The 22119-nt window shown below is 36.6% G+C and overlaps 1 protein-coding gene across 3 annotated transcripts; it reads right to left on the bottom strand.

The window, feature by feature from the left end:
- Positions 1–1468: 1468 nt before the first annotated feature.
- On the bottom strand, positions 1469–21198 carry LOC131154534 (uncharacterized). Of its 3 annotated transcripts, none has more exons than XM_058107359.1 (7): positions 21089–21198; positions 20867–20910; positions 20155–20268; positions 19972–20021; positions 18011–19870; positions 2655–2823; positions 1469–2288 (listed from the first exon to the last, which is right to left on the bottom strand). In XM_058107359.1, exons 3-7 carry the CDS (start codon positions 20258–20260, stop codon positions 1621–1623), a joined length of 2853 nt encoding a protein of 950 aa, XP_057963342.1. In that variant the 5' UTR covers positions 20261–20268; positions 20867–20910; positions 21089–21198; the 3' UTR covers positions 1469–1620. The 3 variants fall into 3 exon arrangements, with proteins under 3 accessions (XP_057963342.1, XP_057963344.1, XP_057963343.1); XM_058107361.1 differs by having other exon boundaries at positions 2655–2814; XM_058107360.1 differs by lacking the exon at positions 21089–21198 and having other exon boundaries at positions 20155–20270; positions 20883–21071.
- Between the last annotated feature and the right edge of the window lie 921 nt (positions 21199–22119).

The following is a 22119-nucleotide window of genomic DNA, read 5'->3' as shown; positions in this document are numbered from 1 at the left end:
TAGAATTTAATATGAACTTTGGAGTAAAATATTTGTCCCACCAAAAAACAAATGTTTAAGAAAAAGTATGGCTACATTTAGATAAAAAAATTTGTGCGAGAAAAGAAATTAAATTTTTTTATTTTTTTTCTCTCTAATAAAATGATATTAAGAATAAATTTTTTTTGTTCAAATGTATCTAAATATTTTTAAAATTTAAATTTCAAGATATATAATATAAAATATATTGAAAATTATACACTTTATTTTCTTTTTCATTTTTTCTCAATACTCGAACAAGAAAAAGTAAATTTTTTCATTTTTTTATTTTTCATTTTTTTTCAAAGTCTCTATTATTTGTCACACCAACATTATTAATTCAAATAAATAAAAACTTCATTTGCTATTAGTTTAATAATTTGACGAGCATGTAGATGTTAATCACCGAAAAATGATTCGTTTTTCATGACTACTTTGTATTGTGCTAAATATTGAGATTGATAATTATTAGAAATTTTTAGGGTTCGTGTAGATTAATAATTTTGTTTGAAAAAGGAAAAGAAAAATAAGAAGAAAACTTATTTTATACTATATTTTTCTCTCTATATCGAAGATAATTAAAAATAAAAATCAATTTTAATACGACTAAAAATTAAGAAAAATCAAATGTTAATGGTGTGTAAAATTAAAATTTTATTCATTGATTTAATTTTTTTTATTTCTTTTTCACTTTTCTTGATAATAAATATATAAAAAAAATTGATTCGTTCGAGTTTTTATTTATTAATATTTTCTAAGTTCTAAACAGTCTTGTAACTCCAAAAAATAAAGGTTGGTAAAAGCTTCAAACTAAATCTTTTTTCCTTTCCTTTTTTAAGCAGGATGCAACTGCCAAACAGACCATAGTAATAATGGCCAGCTACAACATTGAATACTTTGTCCATTGTTTTCCTCTGGTCAACTGCAAAGAACAGACTCAACAGAGCCTCAAGCCCATTGACTGCAAGCCCTAACTGGCACATTGCCTGAATGACAAACACCAAATTCTTATTTATTTTCAATTGGGAATCCTAAGCCTCATACACACATACATATAAATTACTCTTAATCATTGGATTAGAAGTTAATCTCATGCCTAGCTCAATAGTCAAATTTAGACCCCCTTCGAAATAAGATAATCCTCGATCAACACAACAGAACTTTAAATATTTTTTAATATGTAAAAAAATCTCCAAATGCAAGTAAAATTTTGGCCACAATGATTGGAACCCACCCATTATCAAATCGAACCCAAATTAGATTTGCGAGTTAAGAACAAGACGAACTTTCCAAACAATCGAAATTCTTCTCGTAATGCTAACTGTGCCCTGAAGAAAAGAAGCACCCAAATTATGAATATATATACATTCACACTTCATGATTTGGAACAAAGATTTGCCTTTTGCAGAAGTTATGAGGGTCACTAAAGAGAAATGCATTTATCAAGATGTTTTTACTGCTTCTGAACGACAAATTTTCTTTTATGCCTGAAGGAACTATTACAATATCCAGAGGCAAACCAACTCACATCACTCTGTAATACAGTGGATGAAAATTTTACAAAATCAATAGTAGTAATATGAAAAAAATATATGAAGGGCTTTAGGACAAAAACAAATCATCAACCAACTCATCAACCAAACAAGTAAATATATCTTTCTCAATCTCCATACCATGCTCAAATGCTTCAATTTCAAAGTCAAGCCACCTCCCATTCTTGCAGCTCATGTCCTTGTCCACAAGCTCATCCACCCACAACTCCGCCATGCTTCTCCAGCCCAATATTTCATTGCACAGTTCTTCTGCCAACCACCCCTTGGATTGAAACAAGTTCACCCATTTGGCACATGCTTTGCATCCTCCACCGGAAAGCCACCGACATCTCAAATCTAGGCATTCACTCACGCAATCGAACAAGAGCTTCCGGTCAAGCCTAGACCCTACTCTACTTCTTCCTGATCTAGTTTTTTGATTCTCCAACTGATCAAAGACAGAGGGCTTTAACACCTCTTGGGCTTGACCTAGAGCAGATTCCTTGTACAACAACTCTGAAAAGCAGATTATGTTTCTTACGTATCTCCGTTCCCAGTTGGTTGTGTTATCATCCATCTCATCTGATATTATAATTGTATGCCATCTAGACACATCCCAAGATGACATGGATAAGGCTGAATCAGACAACTCCGTATCACCATCCATTGGTTGGGATTTTCTTCTAGGAAGCCTACTAATTGTTTCAGGAGACTCTGTCAATAAAGAGTACCCGGTTCCTGCAGCACAAAGTCTTTCGTAAGGACATATATTTGCATTCATGATATCGGAAAAATCTCATAATCAATAGAGTTATATAATGCAAGTTTCCACTTATGTCATGCATGATTTAGCAATTCAAAGAAGTATATAAGACAACGCATGATTCAGCAATTGTGAGAAACCACCAACTGTTGCTAAAATTGACGCTTCAGAATAACACAATTTTTTGCTTTCTGGGACATTCAAAATCATAATCGACACATGACCACGAGGATATCAAACTATATTTTGAGGCCATTCCTGATTAACCCCCAACAATTTGAAATCATTCACAATACTAAAACAATGTCTGAATCTCAGATTCATTATGTGCTTATACATACCACAGTTACTGTCAGTGCTTCTGCTATCTGATGAGTTGCAACTTCTCCTGGAGGAAGATGGTTCAAGAATTGGAACCGGAATAGGATGCTTATAATCAAGTTCCACTCCAGTTTTGCCACTGCTGCTGCTAGTGCAGTGCTCTTCTACCCCTTTTAAATCCTGAAGTTGCTAAAATAATAGTATAGTGGTGAGTATCATGCCAACAAATTCCATCTGAAAGTTACTAAGAAGTTTGGGAAGTAGGATAAACCCAGTCATTTGAATTCAAAAGTTAATGGAACAACAGTAAGCAACCAACTAGAGAGTAACTGGAGTCATGTTAAAATTCTACATAAGTTGTGAGAGCATGTATTGCTTGTTCGTTGTGTATGTCATTCATATGGTTAAAAGTTAAACAGCATCCGCTGCTGATCTATAAACTTTGACAACAAATCCTACATTTGTGGGCTCATAACGAGGTAGAGACACATAACTTGACATGGACAAGAACTCCTATTATAACAAAACAAGCTCCAGCTCACATGATGATAGGTAACAACTGTAGTTGCATCTAACATGCATGAGGACTCCAAGCATACGAAACATTAGGATGGAAAAAGAAAAAGAAACACAGGAACTGCTCATACAAATTATCACGTCGCAAATAGAGGTTAGTCTCCACTTCACTGGTTTGCTGGTCAGTTTGGTTCTCAAACCAGTAGTCAAACCCTACAGATAGGCCCAGTATCTGGGTTCAATTCAACTGGCTGACGCGATTAAAGTTTTCACAGAATATGAAGTTGTGAACCAATTTGTACACGAAACAAGAAATTAAGCACTTACCATAACCTCAACATTCACTGGTATGTCCCCACTGCTCTTCTTTTTTTTTTTTTGAAAACAAAACAGAAGGATCAATGTTTCAGTTGTTTTTACAAACTTTATATAGATTGAACAGGAATTCATCAGGTAACTTAGCGTATCTACAGAAAGAAGATATCAGTGAAAGGCTAAACCTAGTCAACCAAACCCGCGCAGGTACTCACACCAAGCAGACAAAGGAAGACAATGGAAAAGTTGACCCAGGACAGCTTAGAAATCTTAAATGAAGGCTGGCTGCACAACGTGAAAGCCAAGAAGTAAATGAAAGGATTAGAGCTTGAGTATAAGGAGCTTTAGGCATGCAGAGAGAGGAAGAAAATAATGTAGTGTACCATGCTGTAAACAGTAACCCAAGAGTACCATAGCAACAGAAAAACCAAGGGAGAAGAAGAGAAAAAGGGGGGTGGGGTGGGGGTGCGGGTGTGGGTGCGGGTGGGGGTGGGGTCAGGGCAGAAGTTACAATTCTGCAGGAGACCAATAAAATGCTACTATATAAACTATACTAAACAGTAACAAATTAGGATCTTCATGCCTGCAAGATTTAAAAGTGTTGTTCAGCTATAATTCTTTCACCAATTATGGCCAAATCACATTGTACAACTTGGGCAAAGTTGTGTGGCTCAAGTAAATAATAACAAATAAACAGGGTTAAATACGTATGGAGTGAAGAATTCAACAAGTAAACTGTGCCTCATTATTCAACCAATAACTAGCAAATCTCCTAGCAAAAAGGGAGCGAAAATAAAAAAATAAAAAAATGACTACTGTGGCTTCTTTGGAAGAAAGCCAATATGACAACACAATTCCACAAGCGAAAATATCGTTACTTTGATACTACAACAACAACAACAACAATAAACAAGCTTTAAGTCTCACTAGGTGGGGTCGGCTATATGAATCATTTTCCACCAATTAATCTGATCATGAGCGTTTTCCTCTATTAAATTAAGGGTTGTTAAATCCTTCCTCACTACCTCATTTCAAGTTATTTTAGGCCTACCCCTACCCCTTTTCATGCCAGAAACAATAACTAACTTACTCCTCCTCACAGGTGCTCTACTAGGTCTGTGTTTCAAATGCCCAAACCATCTAAGCTACCCCTCCCTTATCTTGTTTTCAACCGGTGCTATGCCTAAATTTTTGCTTATATGTTTATTTCTTAATTTATCTTTAATGTTAAACCATTCATCCACTTTAACATTCACATTTCAGCAACTTTTATTTTTTGCACATATTGTTTCTTAGTTGCCCAACATTTTGAACCATAAAACATGGCTAGCTTTATAGCCGTCTTACAAAAATTTCCTTTTAATTTTAAAGGTATTCTATGATCACACAACACACCTTACACACTCCTTCATTTTAACCCAACCTAAATAAATTTTATTTATTACATCTTCTTCAATTTCCCCTCCAGCTTGCATAATAGATTCAAGATTTAATTTGATACTCTCTTTCAAAAATAAATAAATAAACAATAAAATTCAAAAATAAAGCAAGATACTTCAACATAATGCAAGGACCAACTGCCCAACATACCATACATCAGCAAGGCATGTTCAAAATCTTCAACCAGGAAACATGGCACAACAAAAGTATTAAATGAGAAACAAAAACAAGTAGCAACTTCTTGTCAATAAAATGTTGACATATAATTCTGCTTCTGAAGCTGTTTTGCACAGAAAAGAACATAATATTTACATTGTTCAGCAAGCCGCCTAAATCCATGAACTAGAGGGAGATCAAGCTTTCACTATGACAAAGAAGTACAAGGCAGACTCTCAACCTCTGCTTAATATAGTTACTGATCAATGGCCCATTTTTCTGAAATTACTTGAAAATAAAGGTACAAATTTCCTCAAGTAAACATCAATTTGAAAACTGGTTCACAATAATGAAAAGAAAGCACAGGTTTCCCAGATAGTTTAGCCGCTCATTCTTTCTCTCATGAGATGATTGATGAGCAGCATGTCTTCCCTGCAACTTAGCTATGGACCATGCATATATCCACCTCTTCCAATCCTATTTCTTCCCTTGTTTTGTGTTTCTGTTTTTTTCTTATAGTTGGGCTGAATGGCACAATAGAAGTTCAAATTATTGAGAATAAGGAACTATATACTTCATGGGAATAACACATGGCCGCATACAATCCTAAATCATTGCACCAGTTTTAATATAATAATCTTTGGCAAATCCCGTGTGCCACATAGAATTTTATCCCAAGCAATATGCGAGATGCAACCTGTGGCAGACTTTAGTATGAAATTCCATATCCAAGAAAAAGAAAGGGGATGGAGAACCACTGAGTTAATCTTCATCCATTATTTGACTATTGCGCCAATTTAGCTAGTCAGTATGTCTCAGAAAGTAACAACTAGTCTACTAGTATATCTGGAAGTGTTGAGCTGGTGTCCCTAATTTATGGTTGCCCAAATAAATATGCCCAAGAAACCTAAGTGGTTAAACCCTCAATGAATCCCCACAAAACCCCACATTTGGAGCAAAGTTTCAACAAGGCACCCAGTTAATAGTGCTGCAAACTGCCATTTCACAGAACGTAATGTTGTAGGGCCACTCCCACTTCTCCCTCTGTTTCATGCTGTTGTAGCAGATGAAGTTGGGTCGAAGGCTTATTGTTCTTCTGTCTTCATCACATAAGTCATTCCCCAGAGAGAGAGAGAGAGAGAGAGAGAGAGAATAAAGAGTATTTGCACTGTTTGTTTAGTTTTATTTTTTTCATCTTCTTATTTACCACATATATTCATAGGAATAGTTCATTTTTAGACATTTATAAAAACAACTGGAATCTAAAAACCAATCAGAGACCTCATTCTTGATGGAACATGTTTAGGTCAACCAATTTAATAACTAGATGCAAACTCAATATACCTGGAACCTTTTATATATATATATATATATATAAAGATGGAAGTGAGTAAACCTGTATGCCACCCTTAGCATTCAACAATATTGCCGAGGAAATGGGAAGAATGAATGAAAATCTCATAACCAATATAACTACTGGCCTGACTTTTCGTAATTTAAAGGCTATGAAACTAATTGGTCACTTGAAAAAATCAAACAAATAAAAAAATCAGTCCCTGATACATATAAATGGTGTCAAAGTCCATAATGAAGAATATGGAGTTTGTCTCATAATCTTTTTTTAATAGAAAAAAAATTCAGTGACTTGAAAAGAAGAATATACAATGATGAGATAAGAAATATGCAGAATGCAAAATAAAGAATAAAATAAAAAATAATAAAGCCTTCCACTCCTGCTGTATGTCCAAAGAGATGTCAATTGGCAACTATCAAATCCTATCCCAAAACAAATTTGAAGACAGCTTCTTACAGTTAAAGATTCATGAATTTCAATCCAACCAGATCCCCCACATAACTGCAGAGAGCACACACATCCACAAAGTTGCAGTAGCCTTCCTCCTCAAAAACCAAATAAGTGAAACAATTGAAAATAGAAAACACATCCACCATCTTTCAACACACATCATTCCTCTCCAAATAAAACCAAAAAATCCACTCTACATGCCCCAAGAAAATGGTCAATGCAGAAATAAAAAGGTAGTCTCTCAACAGTTAAAAGACAATATACACACATATGGGAACAATGGCTTAAAAGACCTCCTACTCGGCAACGTATTGTTGGTGTGAACTCTATTAAGGGCCATCAACCAAACAAAAGCTTTCACGTTAGAAGGAACCTTTGACTCCCAATACAATGAGGGATAAAAATGCACATTATACAAGATAAGATGGCCAAAAGACTTACATGAGAGAATTCACCTGAAGAGTCTAGAAACCACTTCCTAGCATCCCTCCTATTGGAAACCTGACCTTCCTCTAACAAACACAGCAAAAAAGCAAGCTCCTAATGTACAGACCCGGAAAATAGTAATTAATGAAATAATAAAGAAAAGAGAAAATTTGGTTTGGCACAGGCCAAACAGTTGACGGTTTTGGGGGAGCTCAAAAAACCGTTGACAGTTTTGAGTTACTGCGGCCAAATAAGGGTAAAACGGTGAAAATAGGTTTGGTTAAAAACTAAACCGTCGACGGTTTTGCTCCGGGTCTGTGGCCTATATAAAGCCTTCAAGTCATTTTTTTGAGATAAATTAAAACCCTCTCCTCTCTCTCTCTCTCTCTCTCTCTCTAGGCTGCGGCCATCACTCTCTCTCTCTCTTCCATTTTTTGGCCCGATTTAAGCCTGAATTGAAGGATAAACGGCATTTCGGGATCCCGGTGACAATTCTCCGCAGTTTAACTAGAGCGGTTTCACTGCTTAGGTTTTCCAGGCACCACTCCAAAACTGGGGTAAGGAAGATGTTTTTTCAAGTTTAATTAGATATTGGAAGAGTATGGGCTTAGGAGGATTAAAATGGTAAATATTTAGGGGTTGAGCTGATTAAGTTAGGGTATATGGATATAGGGTTTGTGCGAGCGCTGCAAGCACAGTTTTGGGATCCCTGCAGGCACATTTCTAGGAAACAGGTAAGGGGAATAGATTATATCAGGCGTTTCCAGAAATTTTACAGAATAAATTATAATATGAGATTTCTAAGTAATATTTACATATATATATATATGTTTTCCTGAGTATACAGATTTATGAGAATGAGAACTTTGGAAATGATATATGTATGTTTGAAAATTTGGGTTATTGAGTTTGAGAAAAACCCTAGGGATGGTTATTCTAGTATTTTCAGCAAAATATTATTATTATAGTATAAGTTATCACTCAATATGTGTGGCATGAGTTTGTAAGTTATGTATAATTAAATTTGTCAAATTCTACAGTAAAATATATATAGACAGAGGTATGGTTTTATACAGTTTTTATTTAGTATTACAGCGTCCTATAATGGAATACAGTATAGATTTATAAAGTATTACAGCATCCTATAAAGGACTACAGCGTTCTATATAGAACTATAGTATAGCATTTGATATAGAATTACAGAATGATAGCGTTCTATATAGAACTATAGTATGATAATATTTTATACAGAATTACAGTATTTAGCGTTCTATATGGAACTACAGTACAACATTTGATATAGAATTATAGAATGATAGCATTCTATATAGAGCTATAGTATGATAGTATTTTATACAGAATTACAGTATTTCAATGATTTTATACAGATTTATAGAATAACAATTTATATTGAGTTGTGAATAAAATCATGATATTATATTGTTTTAGAAATCGCATTATATGGTTTAAGAACCATGATGGACCATAGCTAAGCACGGTACCGTAGCTTCACAGATACCAGTGTAACCACACTTCTTAGATAGAGTGTTGGTGGTGTATAGCCGATTCTGCCATTGAAGTGTAGAGTTATCCCCTGGAGTCTGAACTAGCTGGGTAGGCCAATCGTACTCATAGTTACAGATACAGATACAGATACATATACAGTTGACTTAACCTGGTTAGGAGAACCATGGATAGGGCCTATGGGCCGCACAACCCAAATCATGCGGGGTTAATACATCACATTGTTGTTTATCCATCCAGGGCAATTCTTCTATGCATATATGCGTAATTACTTATACAGAATTATTGTCTTATAAAGAGTATGATGAGAAAGGAAAGTATGTATTTTGAAATATATTTGTTTATATGTGTTTACAGTTTTACATGATTTCACAGTAAAAGAAAAGGTAAATGATGGTTATATATTTGGAACACTAAAACTCATATTGCCACACACTCATGATAACCTATTCCCACTTACTGAGAGGTGTCTCACCCCAGCATTCGAATATTTCAGGAAATCCAGACAGACGAGTGGAGTGAGCTCTGAGGTAGAGGAGGAGTTGGTACAATTCTAGTTAAGGGTAAGTGGTTGTATTGGGAAATATGTTTTTTATAATCCCTAGGATGTTTTATGGATTTTTGGGGACGTACATGTATAATTAAGGAGATAGTAGAACTCTGGTATTGTATATGAGGTTCAGGTATAATATATTTTCTACTGCATAGATGGTATGTATTTATGGACAGGTATCCCCGGTACCCACTTTGGGTCTAGGATGACATTGTGGATGTTATTATTGGTATCCGAGTAATTTTATATTTTTAGCAGTAATATATATATATATATATATATAGCAGAATTTCGGGTCATGACAGTATTGGTATTAGAGCCTAGTTTGTTAGGTTCTATAGACTTTAGTGTACAGCGGGAAGAAATACCAGAGTATAAGAATGAATCATGATGAGGGTAGGAAATGGGTAGATTAGGATATCAATAAGTCATTGTTGGAGGTTAAGATGAGAATTTAGGGTTTTGTCTCACAGCCTGGAAGTAGGAATCCCGTGACGATTTCTATGATTTTCTAGAATGACAATTTCAGGAAAACCATGGTAAACTATCGTCGGTTTTTATTTCTGAGTGGTAAGAATGAGCCTTAAACTGGGAATAAGGACGTTAAGTTGATTGGTGGTATGAGGATATTTTGTGATTTTTAGTTAGATTAATGTATTAGTTGTGTTATGAAGATAGGATTCTCAGACTATTTTCGTTCTATTTCAGGATGGACCCTTGAAATAGCGATGCACACACCAGTGATGGCAATGAGGCAGGGCCTTCTAGTATGGGCGGCAGTGATTCTAATACAGTATTGTGTAGTGTCGCCCAGCAAATAATGACAGAGATAGCGAGGAATTCAAGGGAACAGGGCTGCCCACTAGCTCGCCAGGGCTGTACGATCAAGCAGTTTAGTCGAATGAATCCCCTGCATTCTCAGGAGGAGCCGACCTGTTCATGGCAGAGAACTAGGTCTAAGAGATTGAGGAGATGTTGGCAGTTCTCCCGTGCACCGAGGAGCAGAAAGTATCATTTGCCACTTTTAAGTTAACAAGGGAGGCTAAATGCTAGTGGAGGTTAGTGAGATTGATGAAAGAGTAGAAGCCGGTGCTTATAACTTTGACCTGGAGCTACTTTAAGGAGATATTTTTTTAGCGGTATTTCCCCACTACTACCAGAAATGCTAAAGCGGCGGAATTTCTAAATTTGACTCAGGGACACTTGACGGTTCAGCAGTACGTAGCCAAATTCGTTGAGCTATCCTAATTTGCCCAATACATGGTGCCATATGAGTAGAAGAAGGCGAGGAGATTTAAGGAGGGCCTGAGACAGAGTATCTATGAGCAGGTGGTGGCATTCCAAGTCCAGACCTTCTCAGAATTAATAGATAAGGCCACAAAGATAAAGACCAGCCTGCAGAGAGGTGTTAGAGTACAGAGTCAGAGAAAGAGGCTTATGCCTCTTGATTTTCTGGCAAGTACCAGTCAGGGTCAGTGGAGGAGATATGATGGGGGTCAACGGCAGGTAGTGGGACGCCGAGCCCCTCAGTGTGATCCAGCACCCCCTATTTGTACTAGGTTTGATCATAGGCATTGAGGGGAATGCCGAATTGAGATGAATGTCTGCTATCGGTGTGGTTGGCCTGTCCATATTGCAAGAGACTGTCGTGTGCCGCCAGCTAATGCACCCGCTCCTAATCGTTACCAGGGGAACAACCAAGCACCACAAGGCAACCAGCAAAGGAACGCCACCCCGGCGTAGGTCTATGCACTGACACAGGGAGACGCAGAGGCAGCAGGCGACGTGATGATAGGTATCATTTCTATATTTTCAAATAAAGCTGTTGTTTTGTTTGATTCAGGAGTCACACATTCTTTTATATCTCTGGGATACATCAAGTTATGTGGAATAGGAACTCAGATGCTAGACATCGAATTATCAGTAGCTACACCGACAGAATCAGTAGTGATATGTAGAAGGGTGCTCAAAGACTGTCTAGTGGATATTCATGGAAAAATGCTACCAGTCAATCTAGTGGTATTTGACATGCATGAGTTTGACATGCTTTTGGGAATGGATTGGTTAGCCGCCAACTATGCCAGTATCGATTGTCATAAGAAAGAGGTGGTATTTAGACCTCCTGGGGAGCAAGAGTACAGATTTGTGGGGTCATGTGTGCGCTTCACCACAGTTATTATTAGCTATTCAGGCGAGGAGGCTGCTTTTAGAGGGATGCCAAGGTTATTTAACTTGTGTGAAGGAAGTACCCGAGGAAGGATTAAAGTTTGAGGATATACCAGTTGTGAGAGAATTCTCCGATGTCTTTCCAAAGGAGTTACATGTATTACCTCCTAAACGTGAAATTGAATTTGCCATTTACTTACTTTCAGGGACGGTGCCGATATCTAAAACTCCTTATAGAATGGCTCCAACTGAATTAAAAGAATTGGAGGAGCAATTGCAGGAATTACTGGATAAGGGATTTATCAGACCCAGTGTGTCACCCTAGGGAGCGCCGGTTCTATTTGTGAAGAAGAAAGACAAGACAATGAGAACGTGTATCGACTACAGGGAGATCAATAAAATGACAGTTAAGAATAAGTATCTTCTTCCCTGTATTGATGATTTGTTCAATCAGCTCCAGGGAACACGGGCATACTCTAAGATTGATCTTCAATCCGGGTACCATGAGGTGAAAATTAAATCAGAAGATGTCTCAAAGACGATTTTTCGAACCAGGTATGGCCATTGTGAAGTTCGTGTAGATAGATGATTGTGAGCAGAGTTGCTGAGAATTAAAACAACAATTCATCACTGCACCGGTTTTTTCTATCCCATCAGGAGATGGTGGATTTGTGATATACAATGACACATCTCAGAAGGGTCTTGGGTGTGTCTTGATGCAGTAGGGGAAGGTCATTGCAAACGCTTCTCGGCAATTTAAGGAGTATGAGAAGAACTACCCTACCTATGATTTGGAGTTGGCTGCAGTGGTGTATGCATTGAAAATCTGGAGGCATTATCTGTACAGTAGGAAGTGTGAAATATTTACAGATCATCCGAGTTTGAAGTATTTCTTCACGCAGAAGGAGTTGAATATGAGGCAGAGGAGGTGGCTGGAATTGATAAAGGATTACGACTGTACCATCAGTTACCACCCAGGGAAGGCTAATGTGGTAGCTGATGCCTTGAGCTGAAAATCAAAAAGTGTCTCAGTATCAGTAGTGGTTGCGCAACATTAGATTAAAATGGATTTAGAAAAACTTGGTGTGGAGATGGTAGAGGGAAATCACTAGGCATTTATTGCTAATCTGGTACTTCAGCCGACTTTACTGAAGAAAATTAAGATTGCACAAATGCAAGATGCAGAATTGGTAAGGATCAGGGATAAAGTGCAGAGTGGATAGGGAGCTGATTTTGATATTTCGGATGATGGAGTTTTGAGGTTTCATAACAGATTATGTGTATCTGATGATGTTGAAATTAAAAAGACCATTTTGAAAGAGGCACATTGTTCCCTGTATACAGTGCATCCAGGAAGCACAAAAATGTACAGGGATTTGCAAGTATTTTTCTGGTGGAGCAATATGAAAAGAGAAATTGCTCAATATGTGGAGCAGTGTTCGACCTGTTAGCAGGTGAAGGCTGAGCATCAGAGACCGGCGGGACCGTTGCAACCACTTCACATCCCTGAATGGAAGTGGGAGCACATTTTTATGGATTTCGTCACAGAGTTACCGTCAGCACTTCATAGGTTGGACGCCATCTGGGTAGTCGTTGATCGATTGAGGAAGACGACCCATTTTCTTCCCATCAGAGTTAACTACTCCATGGGTAGATTGGTAGAGCTATATATACTGGAGATAGTCAGACTGCATGGCATGCCAGTCCATCGTTTCTAACCGAGACCCACGGTTCACGTCTCAATTTTGAAAAAGTTTACAAGGAGCCTTGGGTTCTCAGCTGACATTCAATACAAATTTTCATCCTTAGACCGATGGACAGACAGAGAGGACCATACAAATACTGGAAGATATGTTGCGGACTTGTGTGTTAGATTTTGGAGGTAGCTGGATTCAGTATCTGCTATTGGTGGAGTTTGCTTATAACAACAACTACTAGGATAGTGTTGAGATAGTCCCGTATGAGGTGTTGTATGGTCGGAGATGTCGATCTTCGTTATATTGGGATGAAGTGGGTGAAAAACAAATTTTGGGGCCGGATATTGTACAACGAACTTTCGAGAAAATCAAACTTATCCAAGAAAGAATTAAGACTGCTCAAAGTTGACAGAAAAAACTATGCAGATACCCGTCGACAAGTGTTGGAATTTGGTGTAGGAGAACATGTTTTTGAAAATTGCACCAATGAAAGGAGTGATGAGATTTAGAAAGAAGGGTAAGCTAAGCCATAGGTATATTGGGTCGTTTGAGATACTGGAAAGAAACGGTCCAATTGTCTACAGGTTAGCATTACCCCCAACATTATTCAGAATCCATGATGTATTTCATGCGTCTATGTTGAAGAAATACGTCCCAGATCCGTCACACCTAATAAGTTATGAGACACTGGAGCTTGGGGATACTCTATCGTATGATGAAGTGCCCATTCAAATCTTAGATCATAAAGAACAAGAGTTACGCACTTAGAAAATTTCACTAGTAAAAGTACTCTGGCGTAATCACGCAGTCGAGGAAGCCTTATGAGAACTAGAGGAGGAAATGCGCCAGAGGTACCCACACTTATTCAGCAAGGCTCAGAGTTAGACAGATAACATAATAGTCTAGGTAAGAATTCAGTGATATGTAAGTATGCATTGTGTAAGTTCAGGTGTATTTAATTGTAGATTTTCATGCAATATTTTTGTGTTTTGAGTGGTTTTGGAAGAGTTTTGTTTTGGATATCTGCAATCTCCCAGAACCGTATATGTAACCACGGTATTCCTCCGCCATAAGTGAAGGTGATTAATAAAATTTCGGTGGTTTCTTTTAAATGAGGACAAAAGTACTGGAAAGCAAATTTCGAGGACAAAATTTTTATAAGGAGGGGAGGATGTAAAGACCCCAAAAATAGTAATTAACGAAATAATAAAGAAAAGAGGAAATTTGGTTTGGCACAAGCCAAACTGTTGACAATTTTCGGGGAGCTCAGAAAACCGTAGACGGTTTTGAGTTACTGCAGCCAGGTAAGGGTAAAACGGTGAAAACGGGTTTGGTTAAAAACCAAACTGTCAACGGTTTTCCTGCTCCGGGTCTATGGCCTATATAAAGCATTCAAGTCATTTTTTTGAGATAAATTAAAACCCTCTCCTCTCCTCTCTCTCTCTCTTTCTAGGCTACGACCATCACTCTCTCTCTCTCTCTTCGATTTTTGGACCGATTTCAACCCGAATTGAAGGATAAACTGCATTTCGAGATCCCGGCGACGATTCTCCATAGTTTAACCGGAGCGGTTTCAATGTTTAGGCTTTCCAAGCACCATTCCAAAATTGGGGTAAAGAAGATGTTTTTTCAAGTTTAATTAGTTATCGGAAGAGTATGGACTTAGGAGCATTAAAATAGTAAATATTCTGGAGTTGAATTGATTGAGTTAGGGTATATGGATATAGGATTTGTGCGAGCGCCGTAGGTGCAATTTTGGGATCCCTGCAAACACATTTCTAGGAAACAGGTAAGGGGAATAGATTATGTCAGGTGTTTCCAGAAATTTTACTGAATAAATTATAATATGGAATTTATGAGTAACATATATATATATATATATATATGTTTTCCTGAGTATACAGATTTATGAGAATGGGAACTTTGGAAATGATAGATATATGTTTGAAAAATTGGGTTATTGAGTTTAAGAAAAACCCTAGAGATGGTTATTCTAGTATTTTCAGCAGAATATTACTACTATAGTATAAGTTATCACTCAATCTACGTGGCATGAGTTTGTAAGTTATGTATAATTAAATTTATCAGATTCTATAGTAATATATATATAGATAGAGGTATGGTTTTATACAGATTTTATACAGTATTACAGCGTCCTATAATGAACTACTGTACAAATTTTATACAGTATTACAGCATCCTATAAAGGACTACATCGTTCTATATAGAACTACAATACAACATTTGATACAAATTTACAGAATGATAGTGTTCTATATAGAACTACAGTATGATAGTATTTTATACAAAATTACAGTATTTCAGTGATTTTATACAGATTTATAGAACAACAATTTATACTGAGTTGTGAATGAAATCATGATATTATATTGTTTTAGAAATTGCATTATATGGTTTAAGAACCCTGATGGACCATAACTAAGCACGGTACCGTAACTTTACAGATACCAGTCCAGCCACACTTCTTAGATAGAGTGTTGGTGATATACAGTCGATTGTGCCATTAAAGTGTAGAGTTACCCCCTGTAGTTCGGACCAGCTAGGTAGACCAATCATACTCATAGTTACATATATAGATACAAATACCTAGTTAGGTCAACCATGGCTAGGTCCAACCTATAAGCCGCACAACCCGGATCATGTGAGGTTAATAAATCACATTGTTGTTTATCCATCCAGGGCAGTTCTTGTATGCATATATGCGTATTTACTTATACAGAGTTATTGTCTTATACAGAGTATGATGAGAAAGGAAAGTATGTATTTTGAAATATATTTGCTTAAACGTGTTTACAGTTTTACATGATTTCACAGTGAAAGAAAAGGTAAATAATGGTTATATATTTGGAACACTAAAACTCATATTGTCACACACTGATGATAACCTATTCCAACTTACTGAGAGGTGTCTCACCCCAGCATTCAAATATTTTAGGAAATCCAGACAGACGAGCGGAGCGAGCTCTGAGGTAGAGGAGGAGTTGGTACAGTTCTAGTTAAGGGTAAGTGGTTGTGTTGGGAGATATGTTTTGTATAATCCCTAAGATGTTTTATGAATTTTTTGGGATGTACATGTATAATTAAGGAGATAGTAGAACTCTGGTATTGTATATGAGGCTCAAGTATAATATGTTTTCCGCTGCATAGATGGTATGGATTTATGAACAGGTATCCCCGGTACTCACTTTGGGTCCGAGATGACACTATGGATGTTATTATTGGTATCACAGTAATTTTATATTTTTAGGAGTATATATATATATATAGCCAAATTTTCGGGTCGTGACACCTAACTCCCTAATCATTTAGACCTTTTCTAAGATAAAAATCTCAAAAAACTCTAAAGTCATCGCAAGTCAAAAAAAGAGAAATACAGGTATGGTGAACTAACAAAAGAAGATATAGATGCGGAAAAGTATTTTTCGGTGCTGAATCCCCCACCCAAACATCCTCCCAAAATGTATACTAGAACTATTCCCACATTATACTTAGCCAAGGGAATAAAAAGGGTAAATTGTTGCAAGATAAATCTCCACAAACTTTCAATGGAATATAAGACCATGGTCTTAAATTTCCAGGAAATTGTTGAAATTTTCGGTTTCCATTACCCTCAAAATCGAAATGGCAGTCAATTTCCGTCTTACATAATTTCCGTCGAAATCTCAATGAATCATCTAAAATTTATCAAAATCTCAAAATTTTAGCAAAATTTGTCGAAATTTTAACTATACAAGGAAATTTACTCAGAATTCAAATGAGAGATTTAGGAGTGAAGTAAAATTTCTCTCTTAATTTATTTTTTTTGTTTTTATTGAACCAAAAGATTATTACAAGTGCTTTTGAAATTATACGAAAAATAAACTTATAGTAACATTTTATTTAATCATTCATGTCTAAATTATCATTATTTGTATAATAAATAATATTTAAATGATTTACGAATTTCATTTGTATTAACTGATTATCTTTAATGTACATTATCTTACAAATATGTTTGATACACATACTATATTATAACTTCACCTCATACATAATATAGATGTATTTAACTTGTAATATATTAGTCCTAAGACTTACATTATTATGTTTGTTAACAATTTCTAAAGTCTCACAAAGAATTCCATGCTTTACTACCGATTTCCATTATTTTTTTGAATCGAAATCGAAATTTCTGTACTTTTGAGGCTTCAAAATTAGAGTTGAAATCGAAATTAAAGACCTTGTATAAGATCTATATTAGGATCCCAGCTGTTCATCTATAAGCCAAAATTACTTTTAATCACTTTGTGAGAAAGGGAGTTTTCGTCTATGGGAAACCACCATAACCATTTGATCAAAAGGGCTGTGTATTTTGCATCATATGTTATGAATCTTCCTAGTCAAAACTAAAAAATCATTTTGTTACACTGTTACCATGAGCTAGTCAATAGACTGTTACCATGAGCTAGTCAACATGGTACCTATACAAAAAAATGCAGGAAAGTACAGAGTCTCTACCAGCTTCTATACTCTTATTATTTCTATTCAACTTCAGATTAACCCGGTTAGTTCCTTTTGAATCTTTCATAAATAACCATATTCTGTTGCTTCTTGCAGAGGGAAGACATCAGATAGAACCCATAAAATTTAAATATGGTATGACATAGGAACTTGTAGTCTTACCTAATAACAGACAGCAAATAAAACTTTGGGGAAATATAAGAATGTGAAGAAAATGACAGTTGATACTGATAAGAAGTCTAAACAAATGAATAATACCTCCTGCTCTTGGTTTGCATTGACCAGCGAGCCATGAATTGAAGGGCAATCAAAGTCAGATGAGTTATCTGATTCATTTTCTTGCAGATGAAATTGAAACCTCTTCTCCTCCTCCATTGCTGTGGGGCTAACCACACTGACAGTGGACACCGACTCTTGCAAACTAGATGCAGTACTAGTGGTAGTCCCTGGCTGGACCTGTTTATTAGGGGATGATTCAACCCTAAATGTCAACTCCATAAGCTTTTGCTCCAAAAGAACACTCAAAGCATCACCACCAACTTCATCCAATGCCGGAGCAAGTAATTTTGGTTCTTTTAAGTCAAAGAGATCACAATCACCACAAGAATCAGCATAAAAGCAGTCACTTTTCTCCATGACCTGCTCAGAAGATTGAGGTGTAGGCGTTGATCTTTTAATTGGAGACATGAACGTAAATGAAACAACATCTATGCTTTTCCTGCTCTTTACTCCCTGATTCATGGACCCATCAATCGCACCGTTACATTGTAGAAACCTGTCATCTTGAGTGCTGAAAACATTATCACAGACACTTTCATCAAAATGAATATCCTCATTGACAGACCGTTTCTTGCAAGAGAAATTATTTGTTTTAGATGATGAAAAGTACTTTTCAATACCAGTTCTTACAGAACCCATCTTCCTAGATCCACTTTCCGAGCTCACAACGACTGTATTTATGGTCTTACTAGGCCCAGAAGAACCATTCATTGACATAGCTTTCCTAGCTTGCTGGCAGGAACCTGAACTTTTTGTAGTTAACCTGTCCCTGGTGGATACAGAATTCTGCTTCAGATTATTTAACGTGCCTTTAGCGGATACACAATTCTGCTTCTGATTATTTAACGTGTCTTTAGTGGATACACAATTCTGCTTCTGATTATTTTGCTTGAGCACAGTAGAAGTCTTGTTTGAGGAAGTTCTCTTCTGTGCACTTCTTTGCATGCCTGGATCACTCCTGAAAATATGGTTTGAGTCAATCTCAGCTTGTTCCTTCTGGTTCTTAAATTTCCCATTACTGCTTGAAGTCAATCCCTCTCTTTTCTGAACATTGAACTTTGCTTGTAGTGCTAGAGAAATTGATTTTTCCTTATTCTTTGAAGTCTCAGAGGTGATTTTTTCTGAATCCGTGAGAGCCTTGAATATTGGCCTACCTTGTAATCCACTCCACCTCTTGTTTTGAGACTGTTCTTTCACATTCCTAGCAGTGCCAGGCTCTTTTTGTTTTGCAGGTCTAGAAACTTTCTGTGCAGCTTCCACCTCCTCTTTCAGATTCCGGATTCTCAAGGGCACTGAAGACAACCCAGAAGATGGAATTTTACCCTTAATGGATTCCCGAGAGGCTGCCTCAATAAACTTTGCAGCTGATTCCATTACGTAGGCTGTATTTTTATTTGGACTGAACCCAGGATACTTAATAGGAGAAAACAGTTTATGGCGAGTAGTTGGAACAGATTTATCTGATTTGGGCGCTGTTATCTCAGTTCGAAACCTCTCAATTGGTCGGGTCTGTGCCTTTGGTGAGCTGGATTTTACTGGATTATCATTGAACCCATTGAAATCATCAGGCATGCCATCATTCGCCATACTTTGGTGCTCACTCATTAAATTAGGAGTAGTCTTAGAGTGATAAGGATCACTAATAGAGCAAGAGTCAAGAAGTGAGTCTGGATGGCATTCACTAACGCCAGAGGATGGCAAGGAATCCAATCCCATGAGTCTGGCAACTAATCCAGGGGCCTTGGTTCCACATCCTTCATCAGCGCTCACTATTGAAGGATGACTACAATCACCACGTTGTCTGCAACTCAAATCCGCTGCATTCTCATCTACCTCAATCTGGAAACAAGATGATAGATTAAATATTAACACAATGTAAATAATCACATTAGGAAAAATAATTAGGAAAATATATATCTCAGAAAGAGAGTCATCCCTACCAAATTATCTACATTCTCACGTCCTGCCATGGATCTGTCTGCGTGCAAGTCTGCAAGATGACACAGGAAAATACAGACATAAATCCAAAAAACATAACAACCACAAAGGGGATGAAATATTAGCAAAAAACAAAAGGAGGAAACACACAGAGAGACCCAGCATCTGCAAAAATACAAACTCACCGGGTCGTTCAGACTTGTCTGGCAACTTCTTCCGGGATTTGGATTTGCCATGCCAATCAAGCAAGTGAAGGAAACCCCCTTTTGAACCTCGTTTATCAACCTCCATTTTCCAATCTATTCAAAACAATACAGAAAAACAGAAAGATCAAATAAAACCCACTTCCAACTTGCAAAAGATTTTGCAATGCTTTAATTAATCAATTCACAAAGAACTTCAATCAGCTGAATGTTGACAATTAATCAGATACTCAAATGCTCCGAAATCCCTAGTATTCCAGAGCATAACGAGAGAAACCCAAACACCAATTGGCAATTAGGCGTTACATCACCGACATTGCCCATCAGGATAACAAGTTGAACAAAATTCGGAAGAGGAGAGAACAGATTCCCAGAAACTACTGTTTTTTCCCCCTAAAAAGCAAGAATAAATAGTAAACTCAAATCATCAAAATCAACAATTCTAGAACACACGCACGCAGAGAGGGAGGTGCAGAGGGAAACAGAGGTTCAGCCAAATGGGTCTTCCTTAAATGAAAGAAAACAGGAACTAGAAATCCCATTTCGTAGAATGAATTGTAAAATCGAATCAACAAAACAACACTTTCAGAGCACACAGAGACAGATGGGAGGGGGAGAAAGCGGCGATCAATCAAATGGGTCTTCATTAAATGGAACAAAAACAATAATTTGAAACGTTTCAATCCAATCTCACCAGCAATGCTTCATCTGCAAATCCGCACTTGAGGCTCCCACCCCCTTCTCATTTTTGAGTAGAGCCACCACAACCAGTCGACCAGATCATTGATGATAGAAAATACAGAGTGAATGACAGAGAAAGTTGAAAAGAGTTATGAAGGGTGAGAGAGTGAGGAAAGCCAAAGCTAGAAGCCACTGCCAATGGCCATAGATGTCTGATGTGAGCAGTAAATCTTACCGTGAAGGAGGAGACAAAGTTTTCACACAGTGTCACACGCACTCACTCACACACACTCCCACAGGCTCCTAAAGTTCTTCTACCTCTTCTCAATTGAATAGGTCCACCCATCAATTACCTGTTCCATTCCTTTTCCATTTTTTGTTATTTTTCCCTTTTTAACTTATCAAGTCAGCACAGTGATGGGGGACCCACTCACCAAATGTGGGCCTCACAAATTTGCATGGTATTTGTTGGGCCCACACACCTACAAATGGCAAAGGGCCCACTCATTTTTTGCACTTTTTAAATATATTTATATAATATACAAAATTAATATTCACATATATATATATATAATCATCCACATAGTAAACCAAATCAACTCTAAGACATAAAAGAGAAGATTACATGAAGATTGATTTCTATTTTAGTGTTTTGCATAATACGAACTGTTCTCTTTTCTTCTTCTTTTTTATGTTATTTTTTTAGTTTTTAATTTAGGTAAAAGAGTATAATTTACTATATATATTTATTAGTAATATAGGGTGGGATGAGCTAAAAAACAATAAAAAATACTATAGTCCAAAACTACAAAACGAGTAAAAAAGATAAGTAAGATGCTAGCTAGATGATTGACAAATATCATAAGGCAAATGTTAGTTTTTGACAATCCTTAGAAAAGGATTTATCTTTGCTACCTATTCCTATGCTTGATAAATATTCTGGCATTAATGAGAATAATAATTATGGCTGAGTTGGGATTGTTGTCCTTATTTTAGGCCAAAAGATGAATTTTATAAGACACTTTCTATTTGTCAAATTAATATATTAATGCATATGCACATGACAACTTAGATACCATATTCTTCATAGATAGTGATACATGTTTATTAAGTTACGCAAACTTCTTCATAATTAATTCCTTCTATTTCAAACATTTCAAATACTAAAAATCTCATTCACTTTTTCTAAATTAATTTAATATTGTGCATTACTCATTTTTGTTGGTGATGTAACTCATATTTGAGTAGAACGCATGTGCTAGGGAA

Source organism: Malania oleifera, chromosome 4 (assembly GCF_029873635.1).
Source record: "Malania oleifera isolate guangnan ecotype guangnan chromosome 4, ASM2987363v1, whole genome shotgun sequence".
NCBI lineage: Eukaryota > Viridiplantae > Streptophyta > Magnoliopsida > Santalales > Ximeniaceae > Malania > Malania oleifera.
This window is presented reverse-complemented; position numbering and strand designations above follow the sequence as displayed.